Source organism: Ostrea edulis, chromosome 5 (genome assembly GCF_947568905.1).
Source record: "Ostrea edulis chromosome 5, xbOstEdul1.1, whole genome shotgun sequence".
Classification (NCBI taxonomy): Eukaryota; Metazoa; Mollusca; class Bivalvia; order Ostreida; family Ostreidae; genus Ostrea; species Ostrea edulis.
The window spans coordinates 84,122,518-84,149,013 of NC_079168.1; the positions used below are offsets into that span (position 1 = coordinate 84,122,518).

The window sequence follows — 26,496 nt, forward strand, 5'->3', positions numbered from 1 at the left end:
ACATCCTCCCTCACGCATAGCTCTTATCCTTAGACGAATTTGACATCCTCCCTCACGCATAGCTCTTATCCTTAGACGAATTTGACGCCACGTTTTTGGAACTCTGTTTTCCTCTAAAATAGCTCTTAGGGCCTTCAAGCTTATGTTATTTTGGATTTCAAAAATTTCGGTTGAGCATCACTGAAGAGACATCATTTGTCGAAATGCGCATCTGGTGCATCAAAATTGGTACCGTTTAAGTTTTACACACACACACACACACACACACACACACACACACACACACACACATATATATATTCAATCATTATACAGATATATACTAGAACATACAGAGGGGCAAGTCACGATTCACCCCCTGCATGCAAGTACCGGGGTTAGATCACGGTACTTGGTTGTAGGGATCATATAATATACTTACACGCTTGCATATCATTCAAACAATCTTTAATTATTCCAAAATGCAAATATCAAAAATAATCATTGATTGCCTTCAGTGACAGGTAATTGTATTTTGCATCTATTATGTAAGGAATATAAAATCAAGCAAATGTCCATATATAAAATAAAATCTCAGACTTGACAATGAATTCTACTACTTGCCATATATTTTATTAATTTGTACTTTACTACAGTCCATCAGGATATGTTTGTCAACAACGTCGCTGGTTTTGCGCAGACGGGATTGCTCTTTCTTCCATTTATGCATTGCGTAAGACTACTTTTTCTGGTGTTAGCTTCGTAGATTGGTTTTCGAAACTCATTGAAATTCCTTCGACCATTTGCTTTTGTTGTTCGAGTAGTTAATAAATGCAATATACTTGGAAGTTCCATTATCGAGAGCATAAGTGTGTTTGTGAATATTGGGAAAAGCTGATTATAAACAGGATTTTCCTGCAATCATCCAGTACTAATTGTATAAACAGCGTCTTCTGTACTTTCGTTCTGTTTCTGATGATTTTTATGTAAGGAGAAAAAAGTTACTTCTCTGCTGAATTTGCTTCTAACATTCTTGTAGCACCAGTCGGTCAATTTAGATTTTCTAGAGGCCGTGTAGACAATAACTATAGCAACAATGACGACAATGACACTCGCAAGACTCGCTACAACAATGACCGTCTTTTGTACCGCAATCACGGTTTTATGTGAGGAGTGTTGAGATTCTTTCTCGGACATTAAACAGCTACCTAAAATTGCACAGTTTCCTCACATGAAACATTTCATTAGATATCTAAGACGAAAATAATAGAATAAATTGTCTTCATTAAGAAATGTTAAAGTGATTTAGAAGTAAATTAGTGCAGTGTAAGCTATACTCCATTATAGGATTAAACATATTTTGAAGAATTTAACTGCGGACATTTTACTCACAAACTGAATAAAAATGTGAAGCACTTTTATGTTAAGTTGGTGAGTAAAATGTCCACGGTTTACACATCGATAAATTCTTCGAAAAGAATGTTTGATTCTTGTAATTCCAATTCGTTCCCTGTTTTATCAATTAAAAAAAAATTGAGTAGTTTCCCCTGCACTATGTTATTTGTTTTCAGGCGCGTATGTATACACAGCGGTTTTGGATTTATTGATGTGTAAATTCTCGTTTAGATTTATTTTTGTCCAATCAAAACAATTATAATACATAACATTGGAATTATAGCTGTATAAACAGCTGTAAGCTATCGTTCATTGCTAGCTTACAGAGACTTACCTTGATTATCACAGTTACAGCAGGACCCCTCTTTTTCGTTGTCCTTACAACACGTGACACAGGTTTGTAGATATGAGTGGTATGCTAGCGGAGCCTCACATGACAAACACTCATGTGACCCTGGTCCATAACACGTGCTACATCGAGGATAACAATTCTGACACTTCTACAAGATAATGACCCGGGTCTCAGTCTCATTGCATCAAATTAGAAATCCATTGCTGTTTTTCATTCCTGTATGATTTAGAATAACTTACCATGTGAATGAAATCGTAATACTGCTGTTTGAAGCAAGAGTTTCGTCGATGACAGATGCCCTCTTCCATCACAAAATCTTCTATGCAGCCACTACAGTTTCCTTTTGAAGACAAGATGCCTTTGTGAAACACTTAATCAACGTACCTCAATTTATCGCCAATTTTTACCCCATCTCTATGTCTACTACAAACTGTTATAACATCATTCACAACGCCTTTGTACAAAAATTGGAAGTTCAAGGGCGTAGCTGGGGAGGATTACATACACCCGCTTTTCACAAGTAGTAGTGGGAGCGCAAGTGGGTGTGTAACTACCTCGCTTTTTAACAATCTTTCTTTTCACAACATTACTCATTCCTGACAAATTGCTTAAATGCAGGATTATTTTTTCTAAATACATCTTCAAATTAGTTTTTGAAGCATCATGACCCCAATTCCTCATGAATACGATGCAGTTGTAAAAATGCGCGTATAAATCGTGATAAATTTAGTAGGTCTATTTCATTGGCTGGGAATTCCGACAGAAATTAAAATAGAATGTAGATATAAGAAATACATTTCATTTTTGGAAATTCATGAGGGTATGGACTGCAACGCGTCACACCGGCCTACTTTTCATGAAGCATTAACGCGCTTCGTGATGTACGAAGGTGTGAAGCGTCGGGATTCATCTCCTCATGTATTTTCAAAAATGAAATTTATTTCTTAAATATGTCAAAAGTGTTAAGTAACACAAGGGCTACACACCTAGAATTTAGTCAAAGTATTTCTCTCCCATAAAATAAAATTGATAATTTGAATGTATAGAATTTAGGTAATAAATGAAATTCTGGAAACGCCATATTATAGGATACCAGGAATTCCTATATTCCAATTCCTTGCACACTACTATGTTCCCTGTTTGAGTAGGGGAAGCTAGTGGGACAGAAGTAGGGAATAAATCTAAAGGTGCTACCAGAAAATAAACAAACACCAAAGACCTGTATGTACAGATGCTAAGTTTCTCCCACTTATTTTGAAGGTGTCAATGAGGTTAAGCGACGGACAAAGTAAATGCACAATAATCAATTCACACATTGAATATTCAAAGTACCATTCAATTCAAACCAACTTATCTTTCTGAGTGGTATAAGATGTATATATTTCACTAATATGATTGACGGACATAGAACACACAGGCCCTGTCTGTTTTTACTTTACCATGTTGGCAAGTACGACATTCTGTTTGCGCGGTAGACTTGTCCATTTGCACGCTGTACGGGCGATAACCATTGGGACAGTCACGTAGGCATTTCCCCTGGTGAAAGAAACTGTTCAAGAAGAAACGATTATATATATATATATATATATATATATATATATATATATATATATATATATATATCTGTAAACTTATGTATCTTCAAAATATCACTGTCCACTTCACTACAAAATTAGAGCACAAGAACCTTGCAGTCAGTGCGATAATACTGCTGCAATTAAACTTTTCTCATGTACATTTTTGTCCTTACAAATTTGTGTAAAGAAACCCAGTTAGATTTATATATACATGTAGTACTTTATCAATACAAAATGTGAACAAATCTCGAAATGCAATAAAAATTTAAATCTAAAATGGGAATTAATGAAGTTCATTTATAGACAATGCTGGAAATAACAAGAGGCCCACAGGTCTTATCGGTCACCTGAATACTAGTGAAAAAGTATCACTACTTCCATGGGCTATGAAATCTAGAAAAAAAATTCCTGTTCTGAATATCTAAGCTAAATTCTAATGTTCAGCAACAGTATAAAACAAGATGTGTTCTTAAAACTGCACTGCCCTCAAAGGTGTATACTGATGAAAGGCTTTAAATAATAGGTGTATTAACATTAAAACATCAAAAGATATGACTAATTTGGACTCATCATAAAGTCATAACCCTGGGTTGTGAAATTCACCTTTTTTTGTACATCCTTTTTTGCTATTCCTAAGTATGCATTTAGATTTTATACAGTATCAGCAAACTTACACATAAATACTATATACTAAGTTTGGCCCCACCCTGGGGTCAAAACCCTTACTCTGGGGAAAATCAAATTTACAATTTTGAAAAAAGACTACCTGCTCTATCCATTTAGTTTCAATTTAGTATCAAAAACACTAAAGAAAATGTTATTTAAGTGTTTTACACATAAACACTATATAACAAGTTTGGCCCCGCCCTGGGGTCAGAACCCCTACCCCGGGGATCATGAAATTTTCAATTTGGGTAGAGGCTTTCCTGCTCTACATCACTGTGCATTTAGTGTTTCTTAAATGTGTGTGGTTTGTGAGAAGATTTTTGAAAATTTGTGATTTTTGGGCAGTTTTTGCCCTGCCCCTAAGGTCCTAGGGGTGCAGGAATCCTCAAATTTACAATCTGAGTTTACTCAGGTGACCTAATATTAAAAAAATTTCAAAATCGAGTGAAACAGTATTCAATTTCAGTTCTTCAGGGAGTTTTTAACAATACTCCGAAACCCAAAAGCTTACCTCTGAGGATGACAGAGAACACACTGGTCCTTGGATTTACACTGTAGACAGCTTGCATCACACAGTACACACTGGTTTTTGAACTGGTAGTAACCTATTAAGTAAACCCTGAACAGTTCATATAACTTGTTGCAATACTTATGTACAGGTAACATCTATATCTCAATGTAGTGAGTGATAAAGATGGAACAGCCTGATAAATTGATGAGACAATGAAAAATGTTTTAACACGGATTCAGCATGTTGTAAAATACAAAGACAACGATCAGGAGAGAGAGAGAGAGAGAGAGAGAGAGAGAGAGAGAGAGAGAGAGAGAGAGACTAACCCTTAGAACAAATGCTTTCTGGAAAATGACATTTGTCATCCATCAGGGTCAAAGTTCGAGGACAGCTGGTACATTTGTCCTTGTTTTGTGTGCAGGTCTCACACATATTGTTGCACTTTTTACACACCCTGTGGTCTGAGTTCCCTGTATCGTATGGGATTATATTTGAAAACTCAAGGAAATTCAGAAAATGCTGTAGAAGTGAATATGCACATAGGTTGTCCGTTAAGGTCAAAGTGTGCACCATTAAAGCTGAACTTTTCAGCAAGTGTTTATCTCAATAACTGATTGGGATGAAATATAGACCAAAATAAGGATTTTATTATAGTTGAATATGCGCAAGGTATGGTCCAACGATGCACTACCAAATAATCAGGGTTTCAACAGGCAATACGGAAGTAATGTCTCAAAAATAAAAAGCATTAAAATTCTTCAGAAATACTCAAGTTCAAAAATAAAAAGCATTTAAAGAAATCAGGTTGCAGTAAAAAATATATTTCATGTCGCTATCTATCATTTCTGTTTCTCGAGCATTTGAAATGTGGTAGTGGTAAACATGAATGTGATAGTGGTAAACATGAAAGTGATAGTGGTGAACTTGAATGTGGTAGTGGTAAACATGAATGTGATAATGGTAAACATGAATGTGGTAGTGGTAAACATGAATGTGGTAGTGGTAAACATGAATGTGGTAGTGGTAAACATGAATGTGGTAGTGGTAAACATGAAAGTGATAGTGGTAAACATGAAAGTGATAGTGGTAAACATGAAAGTGATAGTGGTAAACATGAATGTGATAGTGGTAAACATGAAAGTGATAGTGGTAAACATGAATGTGATAGTGGTAAACATGAATGTCATAATGGTAAACATGAATGACAGAAAATTCCGACGTTTGTTGATGTTACAGCGGATCAGAGAATATTCTAGCTGCAGAACTGTAGCTCTCTGAAAAAAATATTTTGACATAACAGAGAGCTACAGAGACACCCCTTATAAAAACCTTCGATTTACGGCACACAAAAAGCTGCGCACGGTTGAGGCCTTATATCATTGTATTCTTGAGTTACTGTCTCATAAATTTAATATCAAAAAATTCTTAACATATTTTCCTACTATACTTGTGTCTAAACATACCTTCAAATATTCATTAAAGCCCCACACGACCTGAAAACTCCCAGCTTCAAATGATTTCGTTTGTTGACGTAGCCATGTTAAGTAGCCGGGTCAGTTCGTACCCTGTTGTTGTTAGTATATATTCATAAAATTCGTTATATGTTATGTATTCGCTCTTCATTTATTATCAATACGAATAATTTATAGAAATTAAAAAAATAAAGTTTTTCTAAAGGTAAAATAAGCTCTTGATTCATGAAAATGCTACTAAAGTCCTTAACACTCGTGTGGCAGGGATGGAGACTGCACCAGACTAATGAAAGCCGCATTGCCGTGAGTTTAGCTATTTGAATAATTATTATTTAAAGGCACTGGGATGATATATTATTTAAAATATTTAGCTAAAATATTTGTGGGGATATTAGTTCACATCTAGACGTTATTGTGCAAGTATGGAAATTAACCAGGATTCGAATTGACCGGCTACCTAACATGGCTACGTCAACAAACGAAATCATTTGAAGCTGGGAGTTTTCAGGTCGTGTGGGGTTTTAATGGATATTTGAAGGTATGTTTAGACACAAGCTTAAGTATAGTAGGAAAATATGTTAAGGATTTTTTGATATTAAATTTATGAGACAGTAACTCAAGAATACAACGATTTAAGGCCTCAACCGTGCGCAGCTTTTTGTGTGCCGTAAATCGAAGGTTTTTATAAGGGGTGTCTCTGTAGCTCTCTGTTATGTCAAAATATTTTTTCAGAGAGCTACAGTTCTGCAGCTAAGAATATTCTAGTTTTGTGTAGATTAAGGAATGACGCCTCTGCAGACATATAAACAATTACAAATAACGGATACGTATCAAAATATCACAAGATATTTAATATTCAATTGGCATGCGCAATGTTTAAGCGGATGCTTTGGTAGACCATAACACACATCGTCGAAAAACTGTTAACAGGATTGCCTGTACGATCCTTATCATGCTAACGTAAAACTTCGGAATGATTCATGTGTATGCGAGACGGGTCCCTTGTCTCTCATACAAGAGTAGTCTCCCATGTGATATTTATAGGACTAGTTCAACTTATCATAAAAGATAGTTTGACGTTATCATCGGTGCGCAGTAAGGCGATGTAATACATGCCACGAAATGTCCATTTATTCTATCTGCAATTTGGTATGCACTAGCATATTGTAGTGTAAATGTTAGAGCACGGTGTTGATTAGTGTTTTATCGGATAAACCCTTGTACAAAGTTAATTACTAGTAAAGGAAATCTTCAACGAAATTCAGAAGTCTTCACTTTGAAACTGTTGCTAAAACACATAGAATGAAAACTGACCATAGAAGTATCCCCCGGGGCACTCTACTGAACACTTTCCCTCCTCTGGTAACAAGAAATAGCCATCACGACAGGCATAACAGTGTGGACGATAGCCATACTTAGATGTACAGTTCTTGCACTTAGAGTCACATGGTAGACACATCTTCTGGTTTTCAGTGTATCCATGGGGACACTCCTTCACACAGGCACTGGAAGAATATATATGAATCCATACTTACAATTAATTCAAAATAAAATAGATAATTAAATAAAAATGCAATACGACAGGCGTATGGATTTCAAGTAGTAAATTAATCACCCAAATATTAACAGACATTCATTTTCCTGCTTTATTGCAAAATTTTAATCAAGAATATCGCACTCCTTTTTTTGCCTTCGGTGTAATGATAGCGCATCTTTTTATGAATGCGATGTAGTTATGAACAAATTAGTAAGAATCTTAATAAATCTAAAACCGACAAAAATAAAAAAGCAATGTAAATATAAAATTGATTTTCAGTTTTAAAAATACACAAGGGCGCGAACTACAACGCTGCACATCGTCATACTTTTCATGCAGCGCGTCACTTCCTGAAGTATGTTGGTGTGAAGCGTCGCAGTTAATGCCCTTATGTAAACCAGCGGAAAAAAGAAAAGTTAAATACAAACATAAAAATATTTTTTTGATCTCCTTTTATCCTTAAAGGCATAGTTTAATACTGTATATTAAACGCGTGTTTGAGTACCTAATTTCTTAAATGTCGCATTCGATTAGACCACAACACGCTTTTCTGGAGTTTCTAGCCTGTACGACACGTGGTTATTAAGCGATTAGAATTTACTCTGTTCACTGAAAGTATTCAATGTATTGAAATAAAAAAAAAACATTGGTTTTTGGAATACAATTTTGACTGAGAGATGCCTTGCACGATTGAAAATGATCTTTTTCGTGATATTGGGATGTTGGAAGCTGGGGGGGGGGGGGGACCCAAAGCAATGTGGCAAGGCAGTTTGGAGTTCATATTAACACTGTAAATGCCTTATGGATACACTACCACCAAACTGGTACCGTTCGGAACCGCCCACGATCAGGACGCCTGCGTGTGACGTCACGTCGACAAGATACGTATATACGGACGTCACATTTACGCAATCGATTCCAATCGGCTTCTTTGACCACTACATGCATCCGTGGACATCGACGGATAAGTCCTCGTACCGTAAGGAACCATAAGGAACAGACTGCCAGAGGCCAACATTCGTCCTCGACGTCCTGCCATCCGTCCTGTTCTGCTCTGGTGTCACCGTGTTGCGAGGTTAGCGTGGTGTGGGAGGCATTGTCGGTTTAATAACAGAGAATGGGCAGAAGTTCTGTTTACGGACGAGTCGAGATTTCGAGATTTCATCTCGACAGCATTGACGGTCGTGTTCGGACTTTTCGTCGTGTCGGAGAACGTTTTAATGACGCCTGTGTTATTCAGCAGAGTCAATGCGACGGAGGGAGCGTTGTGATTTGCTGTGGAATTACAACACATAGAAGGAGCCTTTTAGTGACAGTGGAGGGCAATTTAACCGGCTTTCGCTACCGTGACGACATTGTACGTCAGCACGTCATTCCATTCATTCACAACAACCAGAGTAACGTCATTTTCCAGGACATCGCACTGCTGTACACCTCGCGCGTTGTTAGTTACTATCTACAGCAGGAAAACGTGAATGTGTTACCCTGACCTGCGATATCATCGGATTTATCGCCTATAGAACATGTTTGGGATGAAATGAAACAGCATGTACGTCAAGAGCCACCCCCTACGTTGGTCGCCTTGCGTCGTTCTGTGTTGCTCATATGGCAGGATATTCCCAAGACATTTCTGCGTAGCTTTATTCGTTCAATGTGTCGTAGGTGTGAAGAATGCATCGGTGAAAATGGCGGTCATACACATTATTAAACGTGTGAAACTTTCTTACACCCCCTTATTTTCAGTGGCTGTTCGTATCAACCATAATGGACATAATCCGTGATTTAATGTTTGAATTGAAAGACAATGCATTATATTAAATAAGGATATACATAATGCAACATAATATTTTGTATATGAATCTATAAATAAAATGACTATACTTCAGTTTCTTTTTTCAAATATGAAATTCATTTCTTAAATAAACATAACATCCAACCCATATAGAAATATTGTTGATGCTAAGTTCGCCTTGTGCAATGGCTTCAAATTTCATAATTACTCTTCCTTTTTTGAGGGGGGGGGGGTGCCTTACATATAACCCTAGAATTACTTTCTTCTTAGATAATACATGTAAACCTAAGGAATGTGTACCAGAAAGGTCAATCGACATCTGTGCGGTAGAATCATTTAAGTTACTTATATTACATACACGAATCCAAAAAGAATAGTCTAAACCACGAATACAAGAAGAAATACCTATATTACAAATACAAAGAGCAATGTCTATATCATGGATACAAAGGGAAGCGTCTATACCACGAATAGATTATCGGTACTAACGGGAAACTAACAACTCTAAAACGGGATGACTTCTGCTTCCACAGTTGTCTATAGTCACCATTTCCCAAATTCTATGGTCTAATTTGAAAATACAACCTGTCAATAGGTCAAATACTGTCAGACATGTTTCATAGCAATTGTAAGACCGTTCTTTACATACTGATTTTGAGTACGGATTACTCCGTTTACCTGATCAAGGTACAGGGCTCAAGGTGGATGTAACCGGTCCACTGGGGATGCTTACTTCTCTTGGGTACCTAATCCCACCTCTGGTGTGTCCAGAGGTTCACGTTTGCCCTTCTCTTAATTTTGTATTCTTAATAGTATTTAGGACTCATTCTATATCTACAATAATCACAAATTTAATTTAGCATCCATCATCATAACCGTGTATTAGAGTGAACTTACCCTAACAAACCCATACGTAAATTTCGACACTCCCTGCAGTCATCAGAACGACCCCCAGTACAGTTATCTAGACATTCCTCGTGGCATTTCTGCAACAAGTAAAGAAATCTATGAAACTATTAGTTTAATATATTTCGTGACACCACCACAAACATCGTATACATGTACGTATACGATTTCATTGAGATATATCCTGACAACACCAAGGATAAATCTTCTCACTTACCGGGGATAATGTGGTCATTGTTATCGGGGATGTGGCAGGTTGCGAAACAACGCCTCCTTGATCTGGAGATTTCAGTCGGATTGGATTGTCCTCTGTTCCATGAAGAATCAGTGACCATGCTATAAGATGTCCTGCAAGTTCCAGTTCATGAAATTTAGAGCCAATCGTGACCCCGGTAAGTTGATGTACTATATAGTGTTACTAGCATTTTGTTTTCAGATCATGATTTGAGGCGGATTATGCTAATGTACAAAGGTCCTAGGACTGTATCTGCCCATCACAATTGGGTGTATTTTGTGTAAGAATCCCGAATCTAGTTATTATCGACGTGGAATCGGAATTATGACATTTTGATTATGACGTTTTACCACATTTTTTAATATTTGGCATGGAATGGCTATTTTCCAAACAGTTTATTTTCTGAAAAGCATCAAACATAGTCTTGGACAAATTTTATGTTTATGCAATAAATTTACCTTTCCAGTACATATACGTGATTGAAAAAATGCGTTTGTCGTAACACTAATCTATAATTTCGGAAAGAACAATGTTAATAAAATTAGCCATTTAAAATATGAGTAGAGTTGAGAAATTGCATCCCCTTTGATGCTTTGTACTCCTAATGACTGCAATTATGGGAGACAATTCATGTGAAATTGTATTGAACATGATCCCGTTGATGAAACGTTTAAAAGATTAGTCTTTTCTCCACAGCTTTAATATTTGGAATCTTACTGGGCTCCAAAAATACAGTCCTTTGACACACCTCTTGTCTCCCAGGCCGGGGTTTGTGGTCTGATTTTGATTCTATTTTATATACATTTGTAAGGGTAATTTCACATTAATTCAACAAACATCCTTGTTCTTGTAAAAACCGTTTTAAATGTTTCCCAATATATTCCTATGTAGAAGTGTGGGGGTACTGTTGCGCCCCTAATGACCCCTGAAACATGCATTGGAAATCTTTAAACTACACTACATCATGATGCTTTTACATTATTTAGTATTTTCTAGACAAGTTCTTGAAAAGAGATTTCCCCTCTACATTAATATTAAACCCATATGGTAGACCCCCCCCTAACTCTCTGTGGATCATTGTTTGAACAAAATTGAATACAAACTAGTTTTTCTGAAAACAAATGTCTCCTCATCTCCCAAATGAAACCTCCTTCCCTTAATGTACTACATGGCATGGGGGAGAAAGCATGAGCAGGAAGATTGATTGATTAATTGTATCTTACTTAACGTCTCACTCGAGAATTTTTCACTCATATGGAGACGTCACCAAGACCGGTGAAGGGCTTCAAATTTAGGCCTATACTCGGCGCTTACGGCCATTGAGCAGTGATGGCTCTTTAGCGTGCCACACCTACTGTGACACGGGTCATCCGTTTTTAAGGTAATCTCCTAGGACCCGTGACATTCACACCTGATGCCGAGCGTTTGGCGATGGAACTGTCACTACCTGTTTTAACGACTTAGGTGTGTCGCGGCCGGGATTCGAACCCCGGGCCTTCCGCATGCGGGGCGAACGCTATAACCTCTCGTCCACCGCGACGGTTGAGCAGGAAAATATACATTATGAACTCCGATAAGCCACATAGGAGAAGGGTTCACAAACTATTTTACACCCTCCATCCCTCAGATCCATAATAACAACATCCTCCACCCTCTCAGAACTACTATGACTTTTGGGGAAATGATTGGGTCCCCCTGTCCTGACAATATGCACATCTACAAATGGCAATGAAGCATTATACAAAGTTTCAAGTCTATCCGATAAGCAAGAAGAGAAGTGCTCACAAGCTATTTTACATTCTCCACCCCCCTTAGATCCACTATATCTTTTAGGAAAATAATTGGATCCTCCTGTCCTGACAATATGTATATCTATAAATGGCAATGAAACATTGTACAAAGTTTCAAGTCTATCCAATAAGCCATATTGTAAGAGAAACGTTCAAAAGATTTTGTGACAGACAGACGGATGGACAGAAAGTACAAAAACAATGTCTCCCCTCTTTCAGTGGAGATATTCTTTTCAGATGACAATCAGATGATTTTATATTATTTTCACTCATAATATCCTTATGGTGACTTGTGGTTCTCAAGAGAAATACGCTTATAAAACATATCTAAACATACTTTAATCTTCTTTGTATACGACAGTTTTAGTGGAAGTTTTGGCTTTCCGGTTTCGCTTTCTTGAGAAGATATTTTAAATACCTCACCTTATTTTGTGATAAACATAAGTGAACAAGATTCAATTTGGTACACGTGTTATCTCGCATCATTATTGGAAAAAAATCGATTCTGCTAACACTCAAGTCGTCATTGTTTTGGAATACATATAAATGACCTTTGCGGTAGAAAAAAAAATTAAATTTTATCACATTGGAAATTAATTTACGTTTCAAAGTTCAAATCAATATTTGACACACATTTTCAACAGCTATAGGAAAAATAACTAACCTTTGACCCCGTTTGGAGGTTTGGGCCAGCTGGTTGTTGGGTGATCATCCGCAATCTCTAACTTCCATGTCCCTGTGGGGTTTTCCTCCCAAAAGTGGACAGACAGAAACGCCCACTGATTGAACCCTCCTTTGCTCACGTCTGAGGGTCGTTTGGGGAGAAGTGTAGATTTAGTACCACTGGGGGATGTCAAATGAATGACCAGATTACCACGACGATAATAGGTCAAGGTCAACTTCGCCTGAACATGTTCTAAATAGTTGACTTCATTGGCAGTGCCTCGGCAACCATCTGTAGTCACTAGACTGGTGTATGGGGGGCCCATCAAGTTCCTGTGGGTTAGCAGTAAGGACAGTCTTGGATTTAAAAACTTATGAATACTTCAATCAATGATAAAAGAAAGTTAGTAAGTAGCCAATACCCAGAGGTCAGATTAAGAAATGACAGAACCCAGGTCATATACATCTGCCTTAGCATGCAAGGTGAAGATAACGAACAGTGATCAATCTCATAACTCCTACAAGCAATACAAAATAGATAGTTGGGCAAACACGGACCCCTGGACACACCAGAGGTGGGATCAGGTGCTTAGGAGGAGTAAGCATCCCCTGTTGACCGGTCACACCCGCCGTGAGCCCCATATCCTGATCAGGTAAACGGAGTTATCTGTAGTCAAAATCAGTGTGCCAAGAACGGCTTAACAATCGGTATGAAACACGTCAGACAGCATTTGACCCAATGCGAGGTTGTATTGACGAACTAGATCGTTATAACGACCATAGAATTTGCGAAATGCTGACTTCAATCGAGACTGTTGAAATCCCTGTACCATCAACTTGTTTGTCAGTAGCTTACCTCGATTCAAAAACTGACCATACCCAGAACAAGCTCTTGCATATCGAATCAGTTGAGATATATAAACACCATATGCAGGTGATAATGGAATATTGCTACATAGATGTAGCATCAAAGTAATAGTATGCTATATCTGTCAAATCGGTAATTTCCACACAATTATATGTCTGTTTACAACCGTCTTACTTCTAGATAACATTTATAAAAGAGAATAAAACTAAGTCTTAATGTACAATAATTTTTGTCAATAATGCAAACATCAAACAGTGACAAAAATAATGATTTCTTGTCAAGAAGTACAAAAATTTTCAAATCATATATTTTTGGTCATTAATTTCAAAGCAACACAAGTCAGAATTTTATTAAGGTAAAATGACATCATTCTGCTATCTATAATATTTGAAGCTTTTAAATTAAATTTCCATAGACATACATATTTTTGGTCATAAATTTCAAAGCAATACAAGTCAGAAGAGGTGATTTTATTGAGGTAATATGACAGCTGCTATCTGTTATGTTCTTAGTTTTTACTAGAGTATATTTCTATAGACTTACACATTATTAGCATCACTGAGAACTGCACAGATGTGTTTGGGAGGAACATTGATCCACCTCAATCCATAATCCACCATAGCTGTGGCATTCATCAGACCATAACCGTACCGCAGACTCACTGAAATCATTAGTTATCAGTAAATTATCTCAAACCGTAACCGTATTGCAGACTCACCGAAATTATAAACCAGCATCAATTATGTCATATGAGCGCTACTAAACTGTATGATAAAAACACTTCTATCAATAATAACACATGTTATAATAATTTTTCTTTTTTTTGTGTTTCTTTATAGTTTTAAGCAAAGGCTGTGGTAATTCAGCCACATGTAGCCTTTCAAGTTATATCGATGTCCGGTTTGAAATTTGTTGATCGTCACAATTGAGCATAATAAGGACTGTGACGTATTCCAGATGAACAGTTCACTGTTACGTAAGAATGATTGATAAAGGTGAAAATAATTACAAGTGATTAATCTCATAAATCCTATCAAGAATGCAGAGTTAAGAACAGGGCAAACACAGACCCCTGGAAAAACCAGAGGTGGGATCAGGTGTCATGGAGGGGAGTAAACAATCCCTGTTGACCAGCCTTGAGTTCTCTATATCGATCATGTAAACGGGGTGATCCGCAGTCAAAATAGTATTAGATCATTATAACAAACAATGTTGAAAGTTCTCGTTTCGCTGATTTTATGGTCGTTATAACTCTCTAGTTTGCCAGTGCGGCCTGTCATTGGGTCAGGTACAGTCTGACGTGTGTCATACCAATAGTTAGACCGTTCTTTACACACCGATTTTGACTGTGGAGTACTCCATTTACCTGCTCAGAATATAGGGCTTACAGCGGGTGTGACAATGCAGTCAACAGGATATACTTACTTCTAGACACCTGATCTCACCTACGGTATATCCAGGGGTCCTTGTCTGTCCAACTCTTCATTTTGTATTCCTTATAGGAGTTATGAGATTGGTCACTCTTTGTTATCTTCACCATAGAGTTTTCGAAATTGTGTTCATTCTAAATCAAATGTTGGATACGAATACTATTGAAAATAACATCATCTTCTCTGGATTCGTTTGTTTAAATAAATTTACATCCTGTGCAATTTATGTTTCACAGAGATCCCAATCAGTCTGCAAAGATACAACATACTTATCAATTGTAGGTTTGGTGGTGGTGGTATATTGTTTAACGTCCCACTCGAGAATTTTGCACTGATATGGATACGTCTCCATTGCCGGTGAAGGGCTGCAAAATTTAGGTCTATGCTCGACCCTTACAGCCATTGAGCAGGGAGGGATCTTTATCGTGCCATACCTACTGTGGCATGGAGCCTTTTCGCAGCCCTTCACCGGCAATGGTAACATCTCCATATGAGTTAAAAATTCTCGAGTGGGGTGTTAAACAATGAACGGTGAAAATAACGAGCAGTGATCAATCTCAAAACTCCTATACGCAATACAATATAGATAGTTGGGCATATACGGGTCCCTGGACACACCCGAGGTGGGATCAGGTGCCTAGAAATAAAATCAATCAATAATTCTATTAGGAAGGTTAAATTCGAAACAAAATTAATGCTTCCCAGGATTTTTGTTAAAATTAACACTAGCAATTCTCCGAGTTTGCCACAAACAATATCAGGTTATGCAAATGGTATTCGATTATCAACAAGTCTCTCTACTTCTTTCTGTTCTTTAATCTCTTCATTGCATTCTTTTGCACACATAGATTCGATATATCCAAGTGAACTCAAAATATAAATACACTGCATAACTTCCATAGCTATCAAATATAATTTAACAGTTCAGTTTTATGAAATTGTTTATGACTTCAGCTTCTCCATATCTATGTAGCAATATTTCATTATCACCAGAATCTAGTGTTTGTGTAAAACTTATACGGTACCAATTTTGATGCACCAGATGCGCATTTCGACAAATAATGTCTCTTCAGTGATGCTCAACCGAAATGTTTGAAATCCGAAATAACTTTGAAGTTTTAGAGCTAAATATAGCCAAAAACAGCGTGCAAAAAAGTAGAGCCAAATTCGTCCAAGGATAAGAGCTATGCATGAGGGAGATAATCCTTAATTTTGAAATGAATTTCTAAATGTTATAACAGCAATTAAATATACATCCGTATTTTCAAGCTAGTAACGAAGTACTTAGCTACTGGGCTGTAGAGACCCTCGGGGACTAACAGTCCACCAGCAGAGGCCTCGACCCAGGGGTGTCTCTCAACTTATTTGATATAGAAGAGCATGTTTTGCATAAGCTCAATTTAAAAAACTGAACCAGACTATTCACAATAAAAAGTCCACATGTCGTAAATTCCATGGTTGTTATATAATGATTTAATTTGCAAATACAACCTGTCGTTAGGTCGATTGCTGTCTGATGTGTTTCATATCAATAGTTAAGCCATTTTTCCGATACTGATTTTGACTACGGATTGATCCGTTTACCTAGTCAACATAAAGGGCTGTGAACAGAGGATGGGATTCGTATTCCTCGTAGGCATTCTGGTGTTTCCAGGGGGTCCATGTTTGTCCTCCTCTCAATTTTGTATTCCTTATATGATTTGAGATTCGGCGATCCTGTTTGTTACCTTCACTTTTTCACCCGAAAGACACGTGCATTTAAGAGTATAGTGGTTGTAATACAATGTACCTTTTCTTTTCTTGCCATTTGTGACCCAGTTACCATCCTCCATAGGGTCGGGATTAGAGGTCAACAATATGATATACTGAACATCTCGCCACGTCAACTTCGAGCTATTCGATGATAATTGAGAATTTTGTTTGCCTTTCAAGAACTATATTTTGTAATCTAAGATTTCGATGATGAAAATTGGAAGACGTGTACAAATTAGTCCGATTTTTTTTTTTACGTATTATGTAGTCACTTACTTTGCTTCAAGTAAGAGGGCCACCAGACCGGCGGCCAGCGGAGCGGAGGCTGAGGTCCCTGTATGAGTAGTGGTGCACCGGTTGTGTAGGTCTGTAGATATCTGGAATAACACCCATGTCGCAACTTGAATGTATTAATGACAGTTATATGATAATGATTTCACCCCCCCCCCCTCCATGCAACACTTAATAGTTCAAAGAATGAGATTGTTTTCTCTGGCCTTTGTTACTTATCATATATATTTGATATTATGGCACCAATTAGATCAATTCATGGAAAATTGTTCCTAAAATTATCACATACATTAACAAGAGGTCCACAGGCCTTATCAGTCACCTGAGTACTAGTGAAAAAGTATCACTACTTCCAGGGGCTATGAAATCTAGAAACAAAAAATTTCCCTTTCTGAATATCTAAGTTAAATTCTAATGTTCAGTAACAGTAAAAAAACAAGACGTGTTCTTGAAACTTCACTACCCTCAAAAGTGCATACACTGATGAAAGGCTTTTCATAATATAATAGGTGTATTAACATTAAAAGATATGACTAATTTGTACCCATCCTAGAATCAAAACCCTGGGTTGTGATATTCACCATTTTTTGTACATCCTCTTCTGCTATTCCTAAGTATGCATTTAGATTTTATACAGGATTAGCAAACTTACACATAAATATCATACACGAAGTTTGGCCCCACTGTGGGATCAGAACCCCTACCCTGGGGATAATCAAATTTACAATTTTGGTAAGACTACCTGCTCTTTCTAAATATCCATTAGTTTCAATTTAGCACCAATAACACTAAAGCAGATGTTACACATAGACACTATACAGTAAGTTTGGCCCTGCCTTGGGGTCGGAATACCTACCCCGGGGATCATGAAATTTACAAGTTTGGTAGAGACCTTCCTGCTCTACATCATTACGCATTTAGTTTTTCTTAAACATGTGCGGTTCTCGAGAAGAAGGTTTTTGAAAATTAGTCAATTTTGGGCAGTTTTTGCCCCGCCCCTAAGACACCAGGGGTGCATGAATCCTGAAATTTACAATTTATGCCCCCCTTGTTCCAAATATGCTTCATACCAAATGATAGTTATCAAGAAGTTAAAAATGTCTATTGCTCACACATTTAATACATGTAACTAACCATTTTGGCCACACCCTGATACCAACACCCCTACCACTGAGATCATTAAATTTACAATTTTGGTAAAGGACTACCCGCTCTTTCTAAACATCCATTTAGTTTCAATTTAGTATCAATAGCACTAAAGATTTTGTTATTTAAGTGTTATATATATAAACACTATATACCAAGTTTGACCCCGCCCTAGGCTAAGAACCCCGACCCCGGGGATTATGAAATTTACAATTTTTGTAGAGGCTTTCCTGCTCTACATCACTATGCATTTAGTTTTTTCTTAAACGTGTGCGGTTCTTGAGACGATTTTTGAAAATTTGAGCAGTTTTTGTCCCGCCCCTAGGGACCCAGGGGTGCTGAAGTCCTGCAATTTACAATTTATGTCCCTTTGTCCCAAAAAATGCTTCATACCAAATTTGAAAAGAATTGGAAAGGTAGTTATCAAGAAGAAGTTAAAAATGTTCAATTGTTAACGCACGACAATTGCAATAGGTCACCTGAATAAACGCAGGTGACCTAAATAATCGAATTAATAGTGCTAAGCCTAGATGGTCGAGCGGTCTAGCGCGTTGATTACACGCTGCTAGGAGATTTGGTTCCGCAGGTCGTGAGTTCAATCTCGGGTAGGGGCCGAAGTGGTTATCCAAATAAAGTGAAATTTTCTGTGCTTGATATTAAATATATTTCCTCACTTGCTATTTCTGTGCTTTATATATATATATATATATATATATATATATATATATATATATCCATCAAACATCAGGGTAGACTGGTTCCCTATCTGGTATTTCATCAGGAGATCGTAGACAGGTAAATTTGTTTTGAAAGTCAGCTCATAGGTGACAGTTATCCGGAAATACAAAATCTCACTGGTGCTTAAAAAAAGCACCACTTTGAAAATGATATAAAACATATCCTGAATATTTTGAAAAGAGATCTAGAATGTACACTTACGATTTTTTTTTTCATCATAGGCTCCGCTGCTGTAGGTAGTAGCGAGGGTTGAGGAACACTCCTCCAGATACCAGGGTTTACGTCCGTGTTCTGACGTGCTGCTGATGGAGAGAGTGTAGATACTGTTGGTGTATCCATCACAGTTACAGCTGTCGAAGGCACTACCTCCATTACCCGAGGCCCACACAAAAATGTTGCCTTTACCGCCTCGTCCCTGCAGAAAAATGACAAAAAACATATCAGAAACATTTTCTAATAATATGTTGATGGTTACGTCCATCGATCCCATTAGCGTAGCGAAGTTTTTGTTGATAAAGACGATCAATGTTACGTTTGACAATTAAACACTATACTAGTAGGTTTATGGACACAATCCTAAACATTTGCATGATGAAAAATGAAGATAACGAGGCAGTGATCTATCTCATAAATAATTCAAAATAAATAGTAGGGCAAACACGGACCCCTGAACATACCAGAGGTGGGGTCAATCATTAGATTTTGGAGTGGATTTAACAGGAACCACACAGAATCCAAGTATACAGCAAGTGTCAATTAAGGAAATTTTTCGGACGCTTTGTTTGATCACAGTTGCCAATACAATATCCACCCAAGTAAGAGACATATAGAGATTTGAAAATACACACGCTAGTATTTAGTTTTAAAACATCGGCATACACAATGGAAAAACTTAACATCAAAACAAGTGACCATGTACTTATAAAGAAAGTTCCAAAACATATAGGAGCATTAAGTAATTTTGTCAGCAAAATTTTTATTCAATGAAAATTGCTATATGAAAGGGGAACATAACGAACAGTGATCAATTTCATAACTCCTATAAGCAATACAAAATAGAGTTGGGGAAACACAGACCCCTGGATATACCAGACGTGAGATCAGGTGCGTAGGAGAAGTAAGCATCCCCTTTCTACCGATCACACCCACTGTAAACCCTTTATCTTGATCAGCTAACGAAGTAATCCATAGTCAAAATCAGTGTGCCAAGAACGGCCTAACCATCGCTATGAAACACATCAGTTAGCATTTGACTCAACGATAGGTTGTACCCAAAGATAGGTTGTATTGGCAATCTATTATACCAACCATAGAATTTGTGAAATGCTGACTTTAAACGAGACTCTTGAAACCCCTGTAACATCACCTTGTTTGTCAGTAGCTTGCCTCGATTTAAAAATTGATCATACGCAGAACAAGCTCTTGGGTATCGAATCGGTTGAGAGATATAAACACCATATACAGGTGATAATGGAATCTTGCTACATAGATATGGGAAGTTGACGATGGAATAGCTGAAATCATCTCGTTTGTGCGATGGCGTATTCGTGCAAATTTAACCTAGCAGAAAAAAATCAAAATAAATCGGTTGTACGATTTATCAAATCGTAGAAACGATTTTTAAAAGTCGTTTGTACGATTTAGAAAATCGTTTGTACGATTTAAAAAGTCGTTTGTACGTATTTTAAAATCGTTTATGCGTTTTACGAAATTGTACAAACAATTTTTTAAATCATACAAACGACTTTTTACAATCATACAAACGATTTTCTAATTTGTGCAAACGACTTTTTCAAATCGTACAAACGATTTAGTAAATCGTACAAACGATTTAGAAAATCGTACAAACGAATTAAGAATTTGTTTAGAACTACGATTTTTTAGGTCTCATGTGACAAATTGCAATTGGTTGTCGTCCGTCATCGTGCGTTAAAGAGAATATTTTTAACTTCTTGATAAGTACCAGTTCAATTCCTTTCAAATTTGGTATGAAGCATCTTTGGGACATCTTAGGGGCGGAGCAAAAACTCCCACAAAATTGAATAATTTTCAAAAATCTTCTCTACAACCACATATGTGTAAGAAAAACTAAATGCATAGTGATGAAGAGCAGGAAGGGTGACCAAAATTGCAACTTTCATGATCCGCTGGGTAGGGATTCTGACCTCAGGGTGGGGCTCAAGTTGGTATATAGTGTTTATGTGTAAAACACTTATATACATTTAACATCTTCTTTAGTGATATTGATACTAAATCAAAACTAAATGGATATCTATAAGGGTAGTCCTTTACCGAAATTATCAATTTCATCATTCCAGGGGGTAAGGGTTTGGTTTCAGGGTGGTGCCAAAATTATTATAATGATTATTGTCTAAATGATTTGAAGAACTTCTTTAAGTTTGGTGATACAGTATAAAATATAAAGGCATGTTTAAGAATAGCAGAAAAGGATGTACAAAAATGGTTACTTTTGTAACCCCAGGGTTTTGACTCTAGTATGGGTTCAAATTAGTCATATCGTTTAATGTTGATTATATTATATTATTTAAAACTTAAACGGTACCAATTTTGATGCACCAGATGCGCATTTCGACAAATAATGTCTCTTCAGTGATGCTCAACCGAAATGTTTGAAATCCGAAATGACAATGAAGCTTTAGAGCTATTATAGGGGAAAACAGTGTGCCAAAAAAGTGGAGTCAAATTCGTCTAAGGATAAGAGCCATGCGTGAGGGATATAATCCTTAATTTTGAAATGAATTTCTAAATTTTATAACAGCAATTGAATTTACATCCATATTTTCAAGCTAGTAACGAAGTACTTAGCTACTGGGCTGTAGAGACCCTCGGGGACTAACAGTCCACCAGCAGAGGCCTCGACCCAGGGGTCATAATGTAAAACTTAAACGGTACCAATTTTGATGCACCAGATGCGCATTTCGACAAATAATGTCTCTTCAGTGATGCCCAACCTTTCATCAGTATATGCACCTTTTAGGGCACTGAGGTTTTTAAAAGAATACATCTTGTTTTATACTGTTGTGGAATATTAGAATTTAGCTTAGATATTCAGAACAGGAAATCGTTTCTAGATTCCATAGTCTTTGAGACTATAGTGAAACTTTTAACTAGTACTCAGGTGACCGATAAGGTATGTGGGCCTCTTGTCTATATCGTATAAACAATTTAAAAAGTCGTTTGTACGATTTAAAAATCTTGTAAACGACTTTTTAAATTGTTTGTACGATTTAGCCATTCATATACATCTTAATTTTGTCGATTTGACTCTGATGATAATGGAAAATCGAGAGGAACTACATGTAGTTAAATGATATTTTGAGAAGGGACTGTCCTATTCCGAAAGAGTTGTTGCTTTAGCTCACAAGCACCACATTATAACACCATATGCAGGTGATAATGGAATATTGCTACATAAATATGGGAAGTTGACGATGGAGAAGCTGAAATCATCCCGTTTGTCATACAGTTGAGTTGTCAGTTTGCCGTTAATGTCTATTTTCAATAAAATATCTAAGTATGAAGTAAAAGTGGACGACTCTGTGGTGTCTTTTATTTCGAGCTCACAGGGATATATCGAATCGACATATGAATGAAAGTTATTATTGTTAATAGACAAAATGTCGTCAATATATCTAAATGTCGAATTGAAGGCCACAGCAAGAGAGTTTTTCTTCTCACGTTGACGTTTTTGAATAAATTCTGCTTCATATGAATATAGAAACAGTTCAGCTAACAAAGGAGCAGAATTCGTGCCCATGGGAATTCCAATTGTAATTTATGCGATGTTGCCATTTTCATTGAGGAAAGTTTAGAGTATTGTGGCCAACTTCATAGGTACGGATGGATTTATTGGAAAGCTTCTTTGGCTGGTTACAGGGTTTCCCACGAGGATAACAGACGGCTTAGCGGATCCAGGTATTGCGGTTAGGGGACGCATGTTTATGAGGCATGGGGTCTGGGGGCCGTCTTGAGGCCCCCGAAAGCTCCTGGATTTTATAGGGCTTGAAATATGTCTCCTCTGTAGTCACTTTAACTATTTTATATCATTTTTAATAGGGTGAAATTAATAAAATGACGCAAATTCGGGGTGTCGGAAAAAATGTAAGTTCTCCCAATAAAATTAATTTAATAAATAAAAAGATTTGTCGTTTATTTACTCGAGAGTTGAAGAAATTATCGCTTCTTTGATCGTTTACATTTTTCTAAACACGAGACCACGATTTACTTTGAAAATTTTAGGGGGCGCGCGCGTCGGCTGCGCCCCCTTAAATTCGTCATTGATACAAGACTCAGAAGGCGTCCATGCATATAATACCGAAAAGGGACAGATTAAAGAGAAGAGTGTACAGCAGCAAAGGTCCAAATTATATTTGGCATATTGATGGAAATAACAAATTGAAACCATTTGGTATAGCAATGCATGAGTGTATTGACGTTTTTCGCACCACGTCATATGGCTGAAAGCTGGAAAATCAAACAAGAGCCCGAGGGTAATTTGTTAATTGCTTGCTAAAATAGTGTAAATGTCAGGACTTTGTAAATCGTTTCTACGATTTTTAAATCGTACAAACGTTTTTTTTTAAATCGTAGAAAAGATTTATTTTTATTTTTCTGCTAGGTTAAATTGGCACGAATACGTCGTCGTACGTTTGTCATAAAGTTGAGTATACCTTAAGTATATTTTGTTACATGGTATTATAATTGTAACAATCAAATTCTAACAATCAGTTTCTAAGGTATATAGTCTCTGATATATAAACAAATTTCTTTTGTAGACACAATATTGAGAGGATTCAGTAAACAAGATAGAGGATAATCATGAAATATTTATCCTCGTGTGATATTTTTAAATACTTTTTTTTATATGTTTGGTCCTGTGGGAATCCGGATTAAAATAGATCCTCAGTACCCCCTTGCTTGTCGTAAGAGGAGACTAAATGGGGCGGTCTTTCGGATGAAGGCAGCAAAAACCAAAGCCCCGTGTCATAGTAGGTGGGGCACGATAAAGATCCCTCCTTGCTCAAAGACCGTACGCATCGATCATAGGCCTGAATTTTGCAGCCCTTCACTGGCAGTGGTGACATTTCCATATGAGTGAAAAATTCTCGAGTGAGACGTTAAACAATATTCAATCAATCTTATATGTTTGCATAGAGGAAAAAAATGTTTTTCATCTTTAATAATGGTAGCAAAATCTGTTTTCTCTAGGAATGACAGGGTTATTATAATAATATATACCTGTTTCTATATATAACTGATTGCACTTATTCGTAGTTTTGTAAGATAAGAGCACATGTTCCCGTAAATTGGAAGACACAAATATGGTTATATTTATAGTTTTTTGTCTTCATAGTTAAATAATGTATTATAAAATTTAAAGTTTTCCACATTGAGTGTTATTAATATGTTCTAATTCTTCAATGGTTTTGGTTTTGTGGGGATCCGGGTTAGAGTAGGCCATCAGTACCCCCTTGCTTACCGTACGAGGCGACGTTTTGTTTTGTTCTGAAACACTTCTTCCACGTTTGACCTTGAAAAACATTAACCTGTTCTATGCCTGTGATGAAGGCTTTTTTGGCCAAGGGACCTGGACCATCCACAACTCGACCGTCATCACCCGGCCCCCAGGATGAGGAGTAAATGTCAATGTGTGTCCTGTTGAAGCTTAGCGAGGCGGCCTCTACTGCATCTGATACATCACCGTCCAACATCCGTACACCTGTGTACAGACCATACAGCTAATACAACAGTCATTAATGTACTGATAAAATACAATCAAGTGTACCGGTATGCATCGGTACATGCAGAAATTTGATATCAACACTGTCCATTATGTTCACCTTTTTATCATTATGACGACCACAGAATGTGATATCATCTAGCTAATACCTGTGTCACATTACACTGCGATTAGGTATCCGACTAGGTAGCGGGTTCTGAGCGGCCTGAGAATGCCAAAATCTGAAAAGTGTCCGGCTGGGGACCATGCGGTGAGAACACGACATTCAGGGCCCGTATACCCCACCGGCAGCTTTTAGCGCGGAGTTAAATCCTGGCGATGTCAACCCCATCGTAAGATAACGCTCACGTGCTTCAGCGAGTTGTAGACGTAGGAACGGCAGTCTCAGATGCCTCGGAGGATTGGTCATGTCGATGTTGATGGCAACAGCGTCGATGATGATGTTGGAGATGATGACGATGACGATAGGTATATATACACCAGTTTGCAATTGCCTTAATTGCACTTAACACGCATGAAAAGGCAAAGGTCACCGAACGATACCCGGATGTTCTCAGAACGGACATCGTCCGGGCATCATCCGATACCCCTCAGGTGTCCGAGCGGTGACCGCACGGGGGTACCTAGTCCGTACGATGTCCGTATGGGTATCGGACGTACCCCTCCCGGTTACCTACCGATAACCTTACGGATATCGGGCGGCCACCAACACCATCATTCCATACGCTCCCCGCCCGGTAAACATTCGGCTGCCTTCCTTGTCCCGCCCGAGGTGCGGGCGGTATATGAGGAGAGCTAATCACCCGGCAGACTTGGAAATGTGTCCCTACGGTGTTAGATCTTGACAGGTCCCCCACCGATACCTATACCTCGCCCGGTACCCGCTAGTAATGTGACACAGGCATTATTTGGTATGGTGATATTGCTAAATAAATAGGGAAAGTTGATGGAGAAGTTTAATTCATGTCATAGATATTAGTTGCTAGTTTGCCGTAAACGTCTATCTTCAGATATACGTCGATTCGATATACCCTAGTGAACTCAAAGTAAAAGACACTATGGAGTCCTCCATAGCTGTTTCATATCAAAAGCCGATAAACGGAGTAATCTGTAGTCGAAATAAGTGTGTAAAGAACGTTCTAACAATTGGTATGGAACATATCAGGCAGCGTTTGACCTAATGGCAGATTGTATTGGTAAATAGATTTATGATCGTTATAACGATCTAGTTTGCAATGCAACCTGTCATAATAATAATAATAATGATTGGTTTTTATATAGCGCTTTTCCAGTGTATGCTGCTCAAAGTGCTTTATAATACATTATTACTCCGACAGACCTTATATCAATCCAGAACTTTCTCAACTTCCTGGGAAACATACAATGCAAGCTGCTGTTACAGGTGCTAGAGCACTAACATTCTAACAATATCTTTCACTGTCTATAGCCAAGTACCCATTTTACACTTGGGTGGAGTGAGGAAATTCCTGTAAAGTGCCTTTCCCAATGACACAAGGTCGGCCCTGTCGCAGCCAGGACTCGAATCCACGACCTTTCGGTCGAGAGTCTGACAGCCTAACCACTAGGCCACCGACGCCACATTAGGTAAATGCTTTCTGGTGTGTTTCATACCGA

The 26,496-nt window shown here is 37.6% G+C and overlaps 1 protein-coding gene across 1 annotated transcript in view; it reads right to left on the reverse strand.

The window, feature by feature from the left end:
* Positions 1-430: 430 nt before the first annotated feature.
* Positions 431-26,496, reverse strand: part of LOC125651602 (furin-like protease kpc-1) — a 51,766-nt gene continuing 25,700 nt past the window's right edge. Inside the window, exons 7-21 of the mRNA XM_056166539.1 lie at positions 24,668-24,840; positions 19,302-19,515; positions 17,202-17,325; positions 16,963-17,066; positions 14,287-14,404; positions 12,877-13,208; positions 10,405-10,535; positions 10,179-10,267; positions 7,267-7,457; positions 4,807-4,950; positions 4,481-4,574; positions 3,166-3,275; positions 1,966-2,066; positions 1,709-1,874; positions 431-1,187 (exon numbers count right to left, since the gene is read on the reverse strand). Of these exons, the coding sequence (XP_056022514.1) occupies positions 901-1,187; positions 1,709-1,874; positions 1,966-2,066; positions 3,166-3,275; positions 4,481-4,574; positions 4,807-4,950; positions 7,267-7,457; positions 10,179-10,267; positions 10,405-10,535; positions 12,877-13,208; positions 14,287-14,404; positions 16,963-17,066; positions 17,202-17,325; positions 19,302-19,515; positions 24,668-24,840 (2,378 nt within the window). The 3' untranslated portion in view covers positions 431-900. The remainder of the gene's footprint in view (positions 1,188-1,708; positions 1,875-1,965; positions 2,067-3,165; positions 3,276-4,480; positions 4,575-4,806; positions 4,951-7,266; positions 7,458-10,178; positions 10,268-10,404; positions 10,536-12,876; positions 13,209-14,286; positions 14,405-16,962; positions 17,067-17,201; positions 17,326-19,301; positions 19,516-24,667; positions 24,841-26,496) is intronic.